Source organism: Pipra filicauda, unplaced genomic scaffold (genome assembly GCF_003945595.2).
Source record: "Pipra filicauda isolate LSUMZ 115617 unplaced genomic scaffold, ASM394559v2 scaffold8_size5757611_pilon, whole genome shotgun sequence".
NCBI classification, from domain to species: Eukaryota; Metazoa; Chordata; class Aves; order Passeriformes; family Pipridae; genus Pipra; species Pipra filicauda.
The window spans coordinates 5,446,653-5,465,864 of record NW_024105087.1 but is presented as its reverse complement, the minus strand read 5'-3'; the positions used below and the strand labels follow the sequence as shown (position 1 = coordinate 5,465,864).

The window sequence follows — 19,212 nt, the reverse complement described above, 5'->3', positions numbered from 1 at the left end:
CTTCATTTTTTTTTTTATCTTCCATGAGGTTTTAGTACTTTTAGAAGTCCCCTAGGAGTGTGACATTGTATTTACCCACGGGATGGAGATCCTGGCCTGAGTTCACATCTCTTCCCTCTAAACTTAGTTGTGCTCAGCTTGAGTGGTGACAGGATAACCTTGGCAGGGAAAAACGTCCCCTTGCGTTCAGGATGCTGCAAACTGTGTACCCTCATGAGCAGGCAGATCTTCATTTATGTCTTTGTTACTTATGCAGGGAGTTAGCTAGACAGCTAAACTTGGAGTTTTTAAAAATCATCTGAGCCAGGAAGCTGGTTAGAACTCAGTTTTTTAATGTGTCTGGGCCAAATACCTGCAGGGCAGCTGGCAGAATGGACTGTGTGGCTCTGTTTACCCCATATTCCTGTCTGTCCCTTGCTATCCCACTTTTTTGATCGAAGAGTGGTTTTATTGCTGGTTGGATGGCAGGAGTATGTGGCTAGAGGGGATAGAGTTGGACTTCTTTTTATGGGCAAAAAGCCGATAGATTGAAATTAACTCATCCAGCTGGTAAAATATCAAGTTGGGGATGAAGCAAGGAGTAGAGCTTTGGGTTTAAAAGCTGAGCTGGTCAGTGCTAAGCACATACCTTTCTGTACACCCTCTCTCCAAAGAGCACCACTGGGAGGTCTGCACCTCTTGAGGGGCACCAAAGTCTGTTTAAAGTGTCTGAGGAAACAAAAGTTGTGCTCCTACAGCTGCCTTATGACACCTGACTGCTGGGCTGCGATTCACGGGATCACAGAATATGCTCAGTTGGAAGGGACTCACAAGAATCATTAAGCCCGACCCTTAGTCCTGCACAGGACCATCCCCAAAAATCACACCATGTGCCTGAGAGCATTGTCCAAGCACCCCTTGAACTCTGTCAGGCTTGGTGCTGTGACCACTGCCCTGGGGAGCCTGTTCCAGTGCCAAAACACCCTCTGGGTGAAGAACCTTTTCCTGGTATCCAGCCTAAACCTCCCTTGACACAATGTCAGGCCATTCCCATGGATCATATCACTGTTCACTGCAGAGAAGAGATCAGTGCCTGCCCCTCCTCTTGCTTTCTTGTGTTGCCTCTCATATTTGTTAAACTTCTTTAGCCATTTCAGTTTGCTAGGTTTGCAAGAGAACGTAGCAAGGATTCCCTCAGCTGTTCTGTATTTTCGTTGGGTTATTTCTGCTGGATTAGCAGAGTGTTGGCATAGGGAGTACATAGAACTGCAACCAAAGGGAGTCCAGGTCCTCTTGGGCACTCCATACCGAGCTGGTGAGACCCACATCACATGGGCAGCACACATTCCTATCCTGAGGCTGCCTAATGTAGAGCTGGAGTTTAAATTCATGATGTCAGGCAAGCAAAACAATGGTGAGAGACTCTTCTCTCAGCTGCTTACCTTGGCAGCCCAGTAACTCTGTGTGCATTCCCATCAGATTAGGCAAGTTTCAGTGCAGATCTCTCTGTAAACAGTGGATGCAACTGCTCATACATCCTTCTGAATTTGGATGTTATCCAAATGTTTGCACCGCAGCAAAAATCACATGCATCAACCTCATAAGATGTGCATGAACTAATGATTCAGATTTTGGGACAATACTTACGATTCCAGTCTGCTGAAAAGTGTTTTGAATGAAATATGCTAATTAGAAGTTCAACAAATTAATTTAAAGAAAAGTTATGAAATATGTATTTTTTGATTCTATTTTTTACTATGGTAATAAACTTTTAAGATTAAGGTAAGTGAGAAGTGAATTTTAGAACTTAAACTTGTATTTGAAAACCTTTAAGAGCTTATACTTTGAAGGTTTTTGTACTCAGAAGTTGTTTTTTAAACATTAAATATGCTGTTTCTTGTAAGATTTTTGTAGATTAATGGCTAACAGGGCAACTGTTTCAGGATAAAGAGCTACTGCAGATGAATTCTTTCTGTGTTTAAGTATAATTTTATGGCCATAATAAATTGGTGGAAAGGACAATTAAAAATTTGTACCTCTTCTGTAGTAATATTTTTATTTAAGCTACTGTTCAAAGAAATAGACATGTGGGTACTTACAAGCCTTGATATTTGAAAGTATAGTCTTAAAATTTATAGAGCAGTCGATATGATAATTTGATGAGTTTGTGGCTGGAGATGTTAAGAGATGTGTCTTGACTGCATGTAGTTTGTTAGTGTCCTTTGTGTTCTTTTTTTTTTAATTTCACAGTTTGACATTAGCATGTCCTTAAAAATTTAGTATGTTTTAATAGTTTTGAGCTAAGAACTAGTAGGCACTAAAAAGCCAATGTACAGTGGAGGAGAAATTAAAATTAACGAAGATTTAAAAATTTATGAATGCACAGCAGTTGCCATGCTCCAGCTTTTCATTATTATTTGTATACTGTATAAAGCATTAATCCAGTGCAGTTTTCATGATGTAATCATACATGACAATGAGTTGTTGCACAGAACTTGTATCCAGTGTTGGTTTAGACTGTTTTGAGGGAGGCAGTCCTGCGGGGCACGTGTTTTGATCAACATGTTTTGGCATAGCCAGGAGTCTTTCTCAATTCCTTGCTTATACAGAGAAGTGAGATGGGTGGAGAGAAAGTATTAAAACCACAAGAAACATCCCCTGTGGTAATGCACCATTATTAGCAATGCCTTGCAGGACAGGGAATCTGAGTGTGTTCTTTAATTTTAATTTTCTGGGAGCAGAGAGACTGGGCTGTGGGTAGGAAGCAATTTAATGTAGGAGAGCTGGCAACAGGTGCCATAGTAATTGTTAATGAGAAAGCAGGCTAAGGCAGTAAACAAAGTATAATGTTTTTTTAAAGAGCATAATTTTAGGGTGTTAATTTTCTGAAGTACATACCTTTATTATGCTAATGACCCTAATTTAGAGAGAGGTGCAACAATTTGATTTCTGTGCATCTTAGAAGAAAATTCTGTTATTGCCAAAGTAGTCTCAATAGATTCTGCTTCATAAATGACAGAATTAATTGCTATAATAAATTCTGTCTAATTTGATAAATGTATCATTGTTGCATCAAGAATGAGCAAACTTAATACCTTTTGTGGTTCTGGACTCTACAGACAGCATGGCAAATACTAAAAACTCAGAGTCTGGGCAGTATTTGAAAAGGACACCTATTCTCACAACATAATATACACCCTTTTCTGTGTCTTTACTGCTGGCCATGGACATGATTTTTTTTCCTTTCTTGTGGCAGTTCATTGGCACTTCCAATGACTTGTGATTTACATGCTTTATAGCATTGCGACATACATGTTCCAAGAGCCTCCAGCTACTTTGCAGTTAATCTAAAGCTTTGTAATTTAAAATGTAGCCTTATTCTGGCCTTCAGAGATAGGGATCAGTACCCTTTGTGAAAAATGTAGTGGGGCAGCTCCTTAGGACACGGAAGAGATGATTTGTGCTGCGCCTTGAATGGGTCTGTGTGTGGTTTGCTATTGCATGAATGGATTTGAGACTGTGTGGACTGTAAGGACAGTCAGTACTGAGCCAAGGGCAGAATCAGGACCTGTGATGTTGTTTTGTATTAAGAAACTTCTTGCATTTATGAAACCACAATTCAAATAAAATATGCTATATGATTGTTATAAATACTGATGAATTCTTAGCTAATTCTAGTGGAGTAGGGGGGGTTTTGCCTATCAGACTCCTTCCAGCCTGTTTCCCACTAATCCATCTCGATTCGTTAATCAAGGATCATTAATTATAATTAATCCTTTAACTGTAAAATTAATCCATTAACTATAAAAGTAAGACCCCAAGAGTCTTTTAGCACACAAGAAAGACTTAATGGTTCAAGTTATGTTTTTATTCTAGAAGGAAAAAAATGCCTATCTGCTTGGAATAGAAAAACATCATGACAAAGGGTGCAACATACATATGTATGTTTTTCTAGAAAAACCAAAATGTAGGAAATTTGTTTTTTTCAGGCGACCTTCTGACATTCTTTGTGGAGGTAGTGAGTGCCTTTTGTAATGATTGAAAGGGAAGATATAAGCTTTAAGTTGACATAGTGTTTAAATTTCTTTCCCTGTTTGTATGATATTCTTGGGAGTGGTACCTTTAGATTATTGAGGACTGAGTTACAACCTTAGAATGTTGTTTACTGCACCAGTGACAGTGTTTGTATAATAAAGGAGACATCCTTCTTAACAAGTTTTTATTAATATCCAAATTTTATTGGCTGTCATCTCCTGCATAGTTTTCTGTCCTTAAAGTAGTTAGGCCTTAAATTGTAAGATTTATTCAGCAAAACCTTTGTAGTTCACGTTACAGCAGAAGCTGCTGTCTTTAAAGAAGCAGTCATTTTGAAATTAACAATTGCTACATTTGCAAAACCCACGTTATTGTTTGTTCACAAATTTTGTTGAACAGTGGTAGCTATTAAGGAAAAGCTTGATCCCTATGAGAGGTGTTCCAAAATCGTATTGCCTCTGTAGAACCCTGATGGAATTGATTTAGTGACTCTAACATCTTATATGAATAGTGTTTTTCCCTTATTTTTTTATTAATCACCAAAGGAACAAGTACAGGTTTGGGTTTCTTTTTTTCAGTCACAGCTTTAAGATGAAAGAGGAGACAAACCTACTATGTTCAAGAAGTCGAAATGTCATTAAATTTGTGAACTGTCACCAGGTTTTTTAATTTGATGTTCCATCAGAAATCCTCCTTGTGGTTCAAGTTGAAAAGTCTGGTTTAATTCTAAAAATATTATTGGCACAGGGAGGCGGAGAATCTGCATGAAAATAATGGGGATCTAAAAATGAGCCTCTGTAGGGTTATGATCTGATGGAAAAATATTGGGCTACAAAGATCAGGAAGTTCAGTTGAAACTATCATGTAAATTGACAGCCATCCTTAAGGAGGGAGGAGGTTGAATCAACAGGGAGCTTAGGCTTATTCCTCTCCTAATTTAAACAAATGGATGAACAAAATACATACTTTAAGGGAAATCTTTTAGAAAGCAAATTTCACTTTACTACTTGCACACTTACCACCGTGGGAATCAGCTTTGCATATCTATGTCCAGTCTTCAGTTATTGCCTGTTCTTCGTTCTGCCTTTATATGTCTGCTCTTATTATAATTAAAACCGCTTCCTTCTGACGTCTTTTATGTGAATTTGAACCCATGAACTCTTGTTTCTCAGATGTTTTCATCAGTTAAATATCATATCCTAAGAACTCAGTATTAGATCTGGTTAGAATCTTACCTTTGAGTATGGCATGTGCATGTAAAGGATAAACAAAACAGTGTTATAATTCATTCTGTCCAGACACTATTTGATTAAACTCTTACAAAAAATGAGTTAACACAAGCATCTGCTGTACATTTTGTTAGTGCTGACGTATCCTGTTGACTGTACTTCATTTTCTTACACTGACAGGTCTGTGGGAATTTTACACATGGAGCAGTTTGTTTTAGGGGACCTTGCTGTCTTAAAAAAAAAAACAAGATCAGTTTGGACATTCTAACAACTTGACTAAACTCTCATAAGTGCTAAGATGAAGCCTGCTAGCTAGGCAAAAGCAAGATAAAGCTTTGCTTGCTCTACTGCAAGAATTAGATGTCTCTAACACATGAATGGGTTAAGAGTTTGCCCTTTGAATGTGAGCTAATTTTATTTTTTCACACCATGCTGCTGCTTCATCCTTGTGGATCCTCACTCTGCCAAGAAATCCACGGCATTTTTGCCAGTTAAATGCTGGTGACAGCGAGGCAAAAGGATTCCCCTCTTAATTCACGTGCTGTTGTATAGTACTTGCAGCAGTTGCACTAAAGGCAAATACATCTGTTCTCAGTAACATTCTTAATTCAGAAACAAAATTCAACTGCAACTTAAATTTTATGTCATATTTGCTGGTGTTTCCTTTTCTGAGAAATTAAGGAAAAGAGCTCTAGAACTGTGGATGATAGTATTTTAACATGACCATAACTGGTGTCCAGTTCTTTCTAGATTTCAGGTTTCTGCCTTGCTGCATTCGGTGATCCATCCATATCAAAAGAACGCTGCAAGATTAACTATTTTGTAAGAAAGCCTAATTTAACTACACATTTCAGGAATAATTTTTATTTCCCGAGGCTGATGTGAGTCTAATTCAGTGACTTGCTGGTGCGGTGCATTAAGGGTTGGACTTCAGATGTACAGATGCATGCTCCTCTAAACTCCCAACCCCAGTTGTAATTGTGAGTGAGAATCTGTAAGCTGTTACCGTGAAGACTCAGCCACAACATTTTACTAATGAAGGCTGAAAAATTGCGTGGCTTCTACCTTGAAATTAGAATGCAATATGGCAATGCCACACCCATCGTGGTACGAGCGCACAAGAGGTACTGGGATTTATTGATCAAAAATGGAGCCACAGAAAGTAATAATTTTTAAAGGTGATCTGCACATTAAAAGGGAGATCGTAGTTGACAACAAACTCTAGGATGACAGTAAAGCCACATGTGTTTGAGCAGGGCATTTAGTCCTTAGAAATGTTCAGTGGGACCCCTTTCCTCAGTATTTCCCTGGCTCCTCCAGGAACATTTTGTGGTTATTTTGCTATTTGGCAGTTTTTTACCATGGAATCCACAGTGGATGGCAATGATTATGCTGATCTGCTGATAAAGGTGACAGCTGCATTTTCTTGGATGGTTTCTGGAATTTAACAATTTTAACATTGTTAAAAATATTTCTTTGTATTGTTACCTTTGCAATGCAGTAATAGCTATCAACAGTTTGACAGCCTGCTGTTGAGGACAGCAACTACATCTGTAATTATCAGCTGTGAATTTCTTGAGGATCCTGGGCAAAACTGACCTTTCTCTAACTTTAAAATTTGTAGGTGGTTTGGGCACTTGGGACAGGACATGCCTGGACTTCTGAAATGATTTGAGGCTTTTTAGAGTGGTTGGCATTTCAGCACTGTTACTCCGTTATCATTTGCAATTTGTCATGCAGAGTGCAAATACTACCCTCAGACAGATTGCCATCTACCCTCCACTGCTTACTTAAATGAAGTCAAACAAATCACCTCTGTAAGAATAAGCAACTGCTTTATAATAATTGCCTTTTCCCAGGGTAGGTCTTACTAGAATACAGCTACATCCTCTGTGGCTAAAAGTCATTAAATGCACACAGGTTTTCCTTTCTGGTTAATCATTTGCTGTTAGTGGAGGACAAAGGTGCCATTGGAAGGTTGCACTTTTAGCATTTCAAGTTACAATACTTGTGAAGTATTTTTCCGAGAGAAACTACAGGCTATTATCAGGGAATATTTTCATCATATTTGTGAGAACTGTGGGAAAGGCAGCTTTGCATAGGCGACTATGGGAGTGGAGATTGACAATTCCTCCATAGCCACTGAGTGCTCTACTAGTTTTGAGGACTGTTCAAAGAGATGCTTAAGATAATTGATGATCTTATTCCAGTCCACTTCTGCAAATCTGCTGGAACCTACCAGTTCTTTGTATTCTGAATTTACATCTGCTGTCTTGGATGCATTTAATCACATCCAGCTGCTTTTCTTCAGCTGTCTTTCACTTTTTCAAAACAATCAGGATGAGGTTTAACTGGTGTATATTGCAAAGAAATGACACATTTCCTTTAATGTGAACAAAGTTGTCCATATTAAACATTTTGGTGTTTTGTTTTTTTTTTTTGTCTGGCACTTGGTAAATGTAGATGTGATGAGCATGTAGAGGTACCTGGCTATCTTGACAGCTGAGCTTGTTTAAAAAATTACAATACAGCTGAATCTTTGTATTCTCTAACAGTAAAACAAACAAACCAACAAAAAATAGGTTAATAAATATATTTCTGTCTGACAAAGACTGATGCTGTTGGGGATCTGTTAATCTATATTTTTTTTTCTGCTTTTTTCATGCCAGAGAAACATAAGTACATCTGCAATTTCCTGTGGCCCTGTTCCATTACAGTAAATATGTCTTGCTTCATTGGGCCACCCACTGAGTAGACTTTGTAGCCCTTTGTTAGCCTTTTGCCTAGAAAGGAGGCTTAAAAATAGGTTAAAAAGTTAAGTGCATGTTTACTTTTTCCCCTGTTGACTCTCTTTTTTCCCTGAAATAATAAGATTTTATTAGCATGACAAATCAATTAGCATTCAGCATGAAATACTAAAATCATATAAACAGATGAAACTGCAGAACTTCCAGAGAAAGTTGCATTCCTCCTTAAAGACATATATGTCTATATATGTAATACTATATAAGGTGTGCACAGATCAAAATGATCACTACATAGATTTGTTGTAGTTTTTTTACATCTTAATCTTGAAAGTGCCCAGGCTTGGACTCTTTTCAAGAGATTGGAACCCCTCAGGCATCCAGTGATATTCTCTCTATGTGAGATCAGAGAGAGCAAAGACTCAGAATACTGAGTGCAGCTGTTCAAGTCCATTTCTTGTGAGCTGGCAAACACTGTGCTAAATCTGTGCTTGCAGTAGTAAATAAATGCTGCCTAGAAAACTGCTATTAAACCAAGAGCTTGATGTTTTATGCTCTTTTTTTCCTTTCATTTTGGACTCGTGGTGTTTGTCAAAAGTTACATAGTGCACATTGCTTGAATGCACTTATTCAAGGAGTCCACGTATCCCAGGCAAAAATTCATTGGATATGAGTCAAACACTTCAGTTTATGACTAAAAGTTGCAATCAGTAAACAAGGCTCACTGAATTACATAGCAATCAATAAAGGAAAAAACTATGAAGGTACCTTTTCCAAAGTGTGGAAGTGTGAACTCCTATTGACACAGGTCTGGATCTTCAAGAGTATTTAGTGTCTCAGTGCACCTTTTGATCTGGATCTAAACAGGCAAACTTTTAAACTGTATTTTACTGCTGTGGGCTAAATGGCTTGAAGTATGGGTAAATTACAACTTTCAGCAACAGTAGGCACACGGGACAAAGTGACAGGAGTACGTGGTTATTGCAGTACTCTGTATTTAAGCTGAACTTATGGTGTTGCTAAACTACAGTGGGTGAGGTTTCCACTTCAATTTGAGGATGTTTTAATGAAGGACTATTAAGTTTTATTGCACATTTAAGTGTGCGCCTACTTAAAATGACTTTCCTTGTCCTTGGGCTTGTCTCCACTAGGAAAATTTCTGCTGGAGGATACAGCAGAGTCCCCTAGTGGAAATATGCTGACGGAAGGAATTCTTGCTAGCGCTGGTGCTGCACCTCTCTGAATAACAAAAGCTGACAGGAGCACTCTGCTTTTGGCAAAGCTGGATCTGCATGAGAGCTTTTTGCCATCACAGCTGGATACTTGCCTTTTTTGTCCATGCTTCTGGTTGGGAAGAGCTCTGGCTGGCAAAACTTTAGCACAGACCTACCCTTAGATAGGTCTTTAATGTGAGAATGAATGATGTTGCTTGGAGGTCTTGCTTATCTGATGGTGATGAACAAATTTAATTCCTTACAGCCAGGAATGGATGAGTGAAGTCTACAAAATGCCTGAATTTTTGTTTGTGCGTTACAAATATTATATATAAATACAGTCATTAAAATGTATCCTAAAAAGCCTTGGGCATTGTAGTGTTAGGAGTATGATTTGTCAAAAGTTTGAAGCACTGAATTTACCAGCTGGAGGTCATTTATGCTGGATACTATTTTGTGATTTCTGTGGTGGGGAAAAATGCTTCTGAATTGTTGCTTGTGATCCAGGTCTAGGACTACTGGAACTTGAGAGGAGAAGAGGTTCTGTATTGTCAGGTTGCAGCCAGTGCCCTTCACCTGCTTTTAATGGAGCTGTGGTGTACATGGAAGGAAGGAATTCTCTTTAGGCAGGTGTTTGCTTGATCCTTGGCTTAACAATATGGGCCTATTCAGGTGCGTGTGGTGTCAATGAAGGAATTCCTGCGTGTAATCTCCATGCATAGCTCCCCGTTGGACATGCTTTGTTTATCTCGGGGTAGCTGCTCTTTGCATGCAGCTCTGAAGTTTTACCCTGGGAGTGATCGGCACAGGGAATGGACAGGCACATGTGGAGGGTGCGTTCTCCTGACTGGTGTCTGTCCAGCTGCAGCACTCCAGAGGCCTGGCAGGGAATGCTGTGGTGTCACTGAAGCAGGTGTTCTTCAGATGGGAGAGCACACAACCCTAAAAAAGGCAGCAGTAGTGGTTTTTAAAATATATTTTTAAATTAAGAAAGCAATGTAACTTCCCCCCCTCCCCCCCCCCAAATCTGCTCAGGGGCTGGTTTTCACGAAGGATGGACAGGGCCTGTAGCTAACTGGAAAAGACACCTAAAGTTCCCTTGGAATCAGCCCTGCTGCTATTCAGGAGACGAGGTGGATTGTGGATTGCAGGAGAGGAGGACTGAGGCTGTCTGGCGAATTGTTACTGAACGCAGGGACTCGCCAAGGAGAAAACTTGTTCCTGCGTCAGTGGGGACTGTCAGGCTTATCCTGGTGCCCGGGGCACGTCGGTGCCGGTGTGCGGGGGCTGCGTGGAGGCGGACGGGAAGGCGCTCGGGGCAGCGCCGGGACGGGCCGCGCTGCGCCCTGCCCCTCTGTGTCCGTGCCCGCGGGTGCCCGCGGGCCGGGGCGGGCGGGCAGGCGCTGCCCGTGCGGGCCGGCGGTGCCCGGCGGCTCCCCCTTCCCGCGGGCGGCCCCGCTCTGCTGCCGCTGCGGCGGCGGGAGCCGGCGCGGCACTTCCTGTGTGGGGCGGGCGGCGGAAGGATCGCGCGCGCGCCGCCCCGCAGGAAGCGCTCTCGCCGCCGCCGCGCGCCGTGGCGGTGACCGCTCCGCCCGCGCCGCGGGAGCGCGCCTCGCCCGCCGGCCCCGCGCGCGCCCGCCCGTCAATGTGAAGCCGCTCCGGCAGCGTAAACATGGCGGCGTCCGTGCATGAGGGGCCCACCAACCAGCTCGACCTCCTGATCCGCGCCGGTGAGCGGCGCCGCGCCGCCGGGGGGCGAGGACGGCTGCGGGGGTGGCGGGGCGGGCAGGAGCGGGGACGGGCGGCGGGGGGAGCCGCGGCGCAGGGCGGGCGGGAGGGCTGCAATGGAGGGCAATCAGGAAGTGATCACCTTGGTAGCGGCCGGCCCGGCGTGCGGCGGGCCCCGCGGCACCGCCACCGCCGGCACGGCCGCCGCCGCGCCGGGAGTTGCGGCGGGGTGCGCGCGGCGGAGTTTTGCGGGGCTTTTGGCGGCCGGGGCGAGAACCAGGAAGTGCGCGGGGTTGTTGTCCTCCCGCCCCCGCCGGCCCTCCCCTCGCTCGGAGCGCCGCCGCCGCCGCCACGCTGTCTGAGCGGGCAGGCCGAGGGCCGCGGCCCGGCCTCCCCGTGCGTGCCCCCCCCCCCCCCTCCTTTCGCCCCTAATTCCGGCGCCCCCTCCCTCCCCCCCCCGTGCCCTTTTAAACTCTGAGCCGCCGGCGGGGCGGGAGGAGGCGCCGCCGGCGGGGCCGCGGCCCCCACGTGTTTGGGGCGGGGGGGCGGCGGTGTCCCCTCCCCCACGCGCGCCGCGCAGCGGAAGCGCCGCGCGCGCCCCCGGGGCCCCCGCGCGCCCCCGGGGGAGGGACCGGTCGGGGGGGAGGTGGCGGGGCTGCCAATGGGCGCGCGGCGGGCGAGGCACCGGAGCGGAGCGCGGTGTAAACACGGAAGTGGCGCCGCCGCCGCCGCACGTGGCCGCACCTGCCTGCGGGCGCCCCCGGCGGGCGGGGGAGGGCGCGGCGGGAGCGCCGGCCCGGGACGGAACAGGAGCCGGAGCCGGCTCTCATCCACTGGTGCACGTGCCGCGCTCCTTCTGCTCGCTCCTCTACACCTTGGAGCCTCCGGGCCCAGCCGCTTTACCCGAGCTCTAACACTTCGTCGGGGTTATGTTCAGGATCGTGGTTTGGCCTCTCTTGGTTTTATTAAATCTGTCCGAGAACAGGACGCATTCCAGTGATCCCAGGATTTGTCTTAAACTGTGGTAGAGCCACGGAGAAAGCACGAGCAAAGTTACAGCTGACTAAAGCCACAAATGCACTGTCCAGCGTATAGTTCTCCACAGAAGTTGTACTAGCTCTGATTTTATTTTTGTCTTTACAACGTGTAGCTTAGTATTTAAACCTACTCCTTGAAACCACACACAACAGGACAGTGGAGAGCATTAGAAGTAATGACTTGTGCAGTTACTACCTGGACAGTAAAGCCTAACACTGGTTTTGCATTGACATGGCAGTGGGTTTGTACAGGCCTGAATGTGTGCTAAAGGTAAATGCTCTGTCGTTTTCGAGTGTATAAAGATACCCTTCCAAAAAACGAGAGCCGTCATGAAATGTTCACAGTGCTTTATTTTATTTAATGTGGAAAAACACACAGTGTTTTTCGTAGGAGGGCAACACCAGCACCAGACACACAAAAAAACCCCAGTATAAAGCAGCAAAGAACTGTTCTGCTGCAGAACAGAAGTGGAGCAGGTCATAAGCAGCTGGACACTCTCCTGTCAATGCTGGAGCAGGTGCTTCATTTTGCCAGTGGAACACATCTCTGATTCCTTCAGGGCTCACTGCGCATTTCAGTTACTTGTTTTTTACTTGTGATTGTCAATGAATGGAGAACGTTTAAGTGGTTGATTATTGTGTCAAGACCTTCTTAAGTCACTGTAACTAGGTTGCTTGTGACCTAACCCTTAGATAAATGACAAATGACCTTTGCATTGCCCTTTCTGATGTCCTTAATGTCCTTAGCCCAGACAACTTAATTCCTTTTTTTTTTTTTTGTTATATTTGCATTGCAGTGAGTGATACAGATACCTAGACAGGTCTAGTATTCCCATCATCATACTATCAGGATACCATATCTGTTTACTTACGTTTGTATGTAGATGGTATCATGTGGATTTAAGTGAGGAATTCTTTATCCTGAGGGATTGTAATAATAATGGCGTGCTGCCTTTTCCCCTGGCTCCTCGTTCCAATGTTGACAAAACTTCAGTGTCGATAACTGCGGGCAGTAAGAGGGACCAAAATTGTTGCTGCTTAGTGTTATCTTAATTGCGGGTTGTACAAGCAACTCCTAAATGACTTTACAAAGGCATGTTTTGGCTTTGAAGCTAATATTTGTGTCAATATCAGGCTGATAACATATGGCTTACAGTGGAACAAGTGTTTTGGGATGATCTCTCTCATTTTCTTTATTGATTGCCTTTATGCAGTGGGTTATGCATCATCCTTAAATTGTGTGCAGCTGAGAGTCTTTGGAACCAACAGAGCCGGACTTAGGGAAATACTGAAAAATCCAAGGAATTGTTCTTCACTTTCTGAACAAATGTCTGCCATAAAACAAGCAGTAAACTGAAAATGCTTTGTTTTCCAGTCACATGTTGCATGCAGAAAGATTTCTGGGTATTACCTATATGGGCAATTCAGCTGCTTTTAATTAAAATGCAGCTTAAGCACTGTTACAGCTTCCACTTGTGTTTGCTGTGGTCTTTTAAGTGCTGAGATAAAACAAGCATGTAAGCACCAGTAAACTTTAATGAGCTTTGTTAGTGTATGTGTAGTCACTCTTGACTGAGTTCCATGCTTGGAATTGGGAATTCTTCATTAAAGTATTCCTCTGGTTGCCTGATAGTATTAAAGGATAAGCTATTGCAGGTGCTGCAGTTAAGTGTTGGCCTTGTAAATGCAGACATTGATAACACTTCAGATAAGGGGGGGGGGAGCTGTATTCAGTGCCAAAAAATACCATTTTGAAAGTTCCCGTCCCATTTTTTCCCTCTCATCAGTTGCTTTTATTAATTTTGTTAGTCTTATGTTAAAACGGGGGACATTTGTACCAAATGGATATATTGCCACTGCGTTCTTCTGTAAAGCTGAAGTACAAGCCCTGTCAGACTTAATTACCAAGTTTGGTGTTTTGTAACAGCTGTTGAGAACCTTGGATAATGTACTGTACATGCTATTTGTTTAGAAAGTGGAGCTAGAAGACATTAGGTCAACGGTGAAGATAGACATCAACTAGCGTAGTTAACTGTTTACATTTTTTGAGGTTGTTTTCAAAGAGGATTTTTTTTCCTACAAACAGACCAGAAAATTTTTAATGGAGTATTTTAAAATAATGAAGTATTTTAAAATAAAATGCCAAGGACTCAGAATTCTTCATAAAAGCAGTAAGATGAGGTTTAGTTTTAAAAGAATGAAAGGTAAGTGATGGTGTTAGCTCTGATGTGTTCTAGATCAGTAAATGGCAGTTTTCATGTCACTTAGTTATCAAACTCTGAAAAATTTACTTTCATCCATGTAAACTGCTTTGCTTCCTTTGGGCAAGTGACAGTTCCTCCTGAAATGATTATATAAGGTTACAGACCTGCACCTTACTTTTTTTACTCAAGCAATACAGTCTGTTTTAGCTTTGGGGTATTGTATATGGGCACGGTGGTACCATAGTTGATAGCATAAATAAATACAAATAGAATTGGGCATATTTAAAGAAACAGGTGAAACACTTCAGTCTTTGATCAGAAATGTTTCTGCCCATTGTGATACTGCACTTATGCACCAAAGTGGAAAGTTGTCTTTTTTTTTTTGGTTTGTTTGCACAATCCTTATCCCTTGACTTGCTTTTTTCCCCATCTTTATTGTGGGAAGCGTTACCAGGTACTGTGATACAAGTGTAGTTTGGTTGATGACACTTGACCCAGTAATCTGCAAGAACAGCCTCCTGCTTTTTTCTGGTCTCATCCCTTCTCTGAGAGAGCCTGTTTCCCCACTTCCATCTTTTGGGTTATCTAATTTAGCTGTGTTTTTCATCCGTGTCACGCCTCATGACTGAGCACTCTGACATGCTACTGTCTTCTATTAGATATTTTCCAGCATGTCAGAAAGATGTTTTACATAAAATTTGTGTTGAAATACAAATTTGTACTTTTTTCTTCCCACTGTGTTGGCACAGTAACGTTGCCTGTGCATAAATGAAAACTCCTGATGCTCACTGGGTAGACAAATGCTTCTGAGGCTAAAACCATGTAGTGCTTAAAAAAAAATTAGCTACCTGAAAAGGCTTGAAACTTGGTAATAGCACTCGTTCTAGTAGGTGTTTTAATAGCTCTCTTTTTGGCAGTGTAAGGTGCGTTTGTTGGCTGTCATGATAGACAGACAGCATGTGTGTTCCAGCCAAAGCCAGAAGTGTTACTATTTTTTGCTTGATATTTTTTAGGTGGCAATTTTAGTGGAGTCCTAAGTAACTCACGTTGGAAAAACATTTCTGAAGTGTGTATTTTCAAATGTCACAGGCTTTTGAGGAGTAGATAGTGCTATTTTTATTGGAAATGGAAGGGGTTGCTTAGGGGAGAGGTCGAGTGGCTCCTTGGCTCTGCTGTTACGGTTTTGCAGCGTTAGTCCCTAATGCTGAGGGGGTTGTGTCTCCTTTCCCTCCACACTAGCTCCTCAGCAGAATGCCCTGGTCCTGGAAAAGTATGAAGATGGGCTTTCTGCTATTCTTTTTGCCTTATTCCTGCCCCCGGCTAGGTACCTCATACTTGTGGTAAAGCATCTGAACTGTTCCCTATAGGAAAATTTTGTATGCTTTTAAGCATTTAGGAGTAGCTAATTGGCTACTCTCTTACAAGTGAAATTTGGCAACTGTTGTTTGAATTTCTTTACAGATTTCCTTTACATACTGAACCTGCTGTCTGCACAGAAGCAGCTAACTAGTTGTCCCAAAAATGGTAACCAGCAGAAATGAAAACTGCACAGCTCTTAGCTGCAGGGGAGGCAGAGGGGTTGGTGGAGAAGCTTTGCTGACATGCTTTAAATCTTACTGCATGCTTTAGAATAATAATATATTCAATACTGATTTGGACTTTCTAATTTTAGTAGTGTTGTAGAATTGATACATTTATGATGACTCTCTGAGTATTGTTCCTTTATTCTGATGATCAGTGGAAAGTTTTATCAGATAGATGAAGGGAAACGTACTGATTTCTGTACAACTGAAGCTTTTCTTTAGTGAGAGAAATGTTTAGGCAGAGGGTTTCCTGCAGGGCCACTGTGTCACAGTGCAGGTGTTCAGCCTCTGACTTGGGATACTCCCAAACTGCTTCATGAGGAAGGAAATAGCTTGGCCAAGCATGGGAAGCACCCAGGACTTGGAGCTGGGGGAAGGACTTACGGTGCAAAACTCTTGCTGGTTGCCACTGGTTATCCAAGGGACAGAGCATGCAATAGAGACCCTTTCCTGATTTTCCTGTGCTCCCAGCCTGGGGTGAAGCACTGGTGGAATGTCAGCTTTATCAGGCATCTACTATTCCAAAAGATAAAGCCCTCTAAATAGCATCCCAGGCTATAACTAATGGGCTGTAGTGGGAATTCCATCAGCCAGCCAGCAGGTGGGAAGCAGGCTAGTTCAGCAAGAAATTTCAGGCACCCAAAATTTTGCATTTGGGCACTTTCAGTTTCTGGTTTATGTGTTTAATTTGCTGGCTAGTAGGTTTTTTGAGTTTTTAAGCCCTGCATTTGGATAAACTGCAATGTGCTGGAAGGCTTTTACCCCCATGTGTGCCTGCAGGAATCTTTGTGTATCCAGCGTTTTCTTAAGTCAGAAGCAACTCTAGTGTTATTTTCCCAACAAACCTCGAGTTGTTTCTTTGATGTTTTCAGTTACAGGATAGGTGCCTTGAAGTTTTCATAGAGAATTACTCCCAAATCCTCTTTAGTTGTGTGACACTGGAGATAGGTGACCCTGCTCACGCTAAAGATAGATCTCCTGGTTTGCCTGCTGCCTCCCTGGAGTGGTTCAGCTTGGAGCAGATGGCCATAAATGGAAAGAGCAACTGGAGAGAGGCAGAGTACCTTAGCCAGTGTGGATGATGGGCAACAGGTGTTTCTGCAGTCACCGCTTTTAAAAACCTTTACAGGGGTGAGGAATGTGGAGTTGGCTGTGAGTAGAATTGTAGTTTTAGTTGATACCTTGGGGTCTTTATAGTGTTGCTGCTGTGTTCAAGTTGCTGTGAGCTGCACTGTATGAAACTTAAATGTGCTTTCTTGGAGTTACATTATTTTTTATTAATTACTTAGTTTTCCTTTCAGAACATAAGAAAAGAGCTGGTTTTACCTTTTTCCCTTAAAAACCCCACACCCTTTATACTGTTTGTTGTGATTTGTGGTTTTTTAACAGTCAAGGCTGCTAAACCCAACACACAGTTATTTTTAATGTCAGAAATCAAAACAGGAAATATCTGTTTTGCAGACTAATATTGTATTTTTATATATATTTATCCAATAGACTGAAAATTTGAAGAGAGGTGACCTTCAGAATTTAACGGGATAATAATTGGAGATAGTACTACTTGTCTGTTCTGCTGCGTTAATTTATAACCATCCTGATCACAATCTGGTTTGTTCTGGTTAATTTGAAGGCAGAATATAAATCTCAGAGTCTGCTTTTGTAAGCTCTTGAACACCTCATGGAAATGAGGAGCTTGGCTGTGAACCAGAAATCTAATCTAGAGAAGCAACAGTGTTGGTTCTGCTTGTCTTGTGTCTTCCCTAAATGTGTCTGTCGACAGAAAGGTATAAAAGGTGCGAAGACACCTGACAATTTTGCAATTTTCATGTTAGAGATTAAGCAGTACAGCTGTACAGGGATATCTGTGGACTTTCATAAGTAATCTGTTCTCATTAATTTCCTGTATCCTTCTGCAGTGGAAGCATCAGTCCATGGCAGTAATGTGCACTGCACGGATAAGACAATTGAAGCTGCAGAGGCCTTGCTTCATATGGAGTCTCCTACCTGCCTGAGAGATGCCAGGAGTCCTGGTATGTCAGCCACAGCTTCTGCTCTGGGAACTGTTTCTCCTTCTACTAATTAATAAAACAAACAAAGTGGGAAACTTGTTTCTGGGGGGAGCTGTATGCGGTTTAAAGCATTTGCTTGCTTATTTCAAAGCTACTGATTTGGTTTGAGTTTTTACATGATGTTTCCGTCCCCTAACGAGTATAGTTACAGAGTAAATAATTTATCTGTTGGGTAGAGATGTTTGAGTGACTACACATTTAAGATTAACTTCTCTGCTTAAACATCAGGAAACACTTTTTTCACTGTGCAGCTGACAGAGCGCTGGCACAGATTGCCCAAAGAGACGATGGAGTCTCCATCCTTGGAGATACAAAAAAGTACATGATTCTAGGTGGCCCAGCTTGAGTAAGGAGTTGGACCAGGTGCCCTTCTAACCTCAACCATTCTGTGGTTCTGTGAATTTGATAAAGACTTATTTTAAGTGAAAATATTTATATTTATATTCATCTTTCTATTTTGGAAAGAATATCTGAATACAATGTGTTGCAAAGTTTTCCTGGTTTAAAAAACCAAAACTGGATGATTTCTTTAACCGTTGTTTCTTCTGAGGTTACTTAATTTATGTTGGATGAAATAATGGTCAAACTGAAATGCAAAAACTACAAAATAGGAAATGGAGATCATAATAATGATCAAAGATTAAGCCCTAATTTGTCTAATTCAAAGTTGAGTTTATTTCTAAAGGATGTTGTTGTGATACTTGTCTTCTGCCTAAAAATACAAGTGTGCGTGTTTTGGGGAGTTGGATTGATTTTCTAGGCAACAGGTTGTTGGAGCAGAAACATATTGTATATGCTTTGTTGAAATTAATTTTATGTAAGGTGCATTAAAATAACCAGATAAAAACTTCATCAGATATTCCTTTTTTCTTCTTTCTTAGTGGAAGTTTTTGTCCCTCCTTGTGTGTCAACCCCAGAATTTATCCATGCGGCCATGAGACCTGATGTGATCACAGAAACTGTGGTGGAAGTATCAACAGAGGAATCTGAGTCAATGGATGTATCTCCTGTCCCAACTTCCCCTGATATCCATGAACCAATGAAAAAGAAAAAAGGTACATATGGCTCTTGGTAGGAGCAATGTCAGAATTTATTTCTGATGTGCACTGCTGTGGGTGGTGCAGTTGATACAGGTGGAGATAGATTAGATGATCTGTTACCTTTGCTCATATGAACAGACTGACTGGAGTCTGAAGTGTGAGTTCTTAGAAAATGGCACCGGAGCAGGAAAAAAGGAGGAGCAAGAGAATGGGCTTTGCCAAGCCATAAAGGCAAATGGTTTCTGTGTTGTTTTTTAACACAAAGTGAAGGAAGGATAGAGAAAGATGCAAAGAGGATTTACGTGGTGTGTGACCACTGGTGTCTGAAATATGGATATATCTGGAGAGTG

At 42.4% G+C, this 19,212-nt stretch overlaps 1 protein-coding gene across 4 annotated transcripts in view; it reads left to right on the top strand.

The window, feature by feature from the left end:
- The window catches only part of ELF2 (E74 like ETS transcription factor 2), a 35,426-nt gene that overhangs the window by 8,365 nt on the left and 7,849 nt on the right, over nt 1-19,212 (top strand). For all 4 annotated transcript variants that reach the window (XM_027729687.2, XM_027729688.2, XM_039391011.1 and 1 more), the window contains 2 exons: nt 17,670-17,783; nt 18,704-18,877. In XM_027729687.2, coding sequence (XP_027585488.2) covers nt 17,670-17,783; nt 18,704-18,877 — 288 coding nt within the window. The remainder of the gene's footprint in view (nt 1-17,669; nt 17,784-18,703; nt 18,878-19,212) is intronic.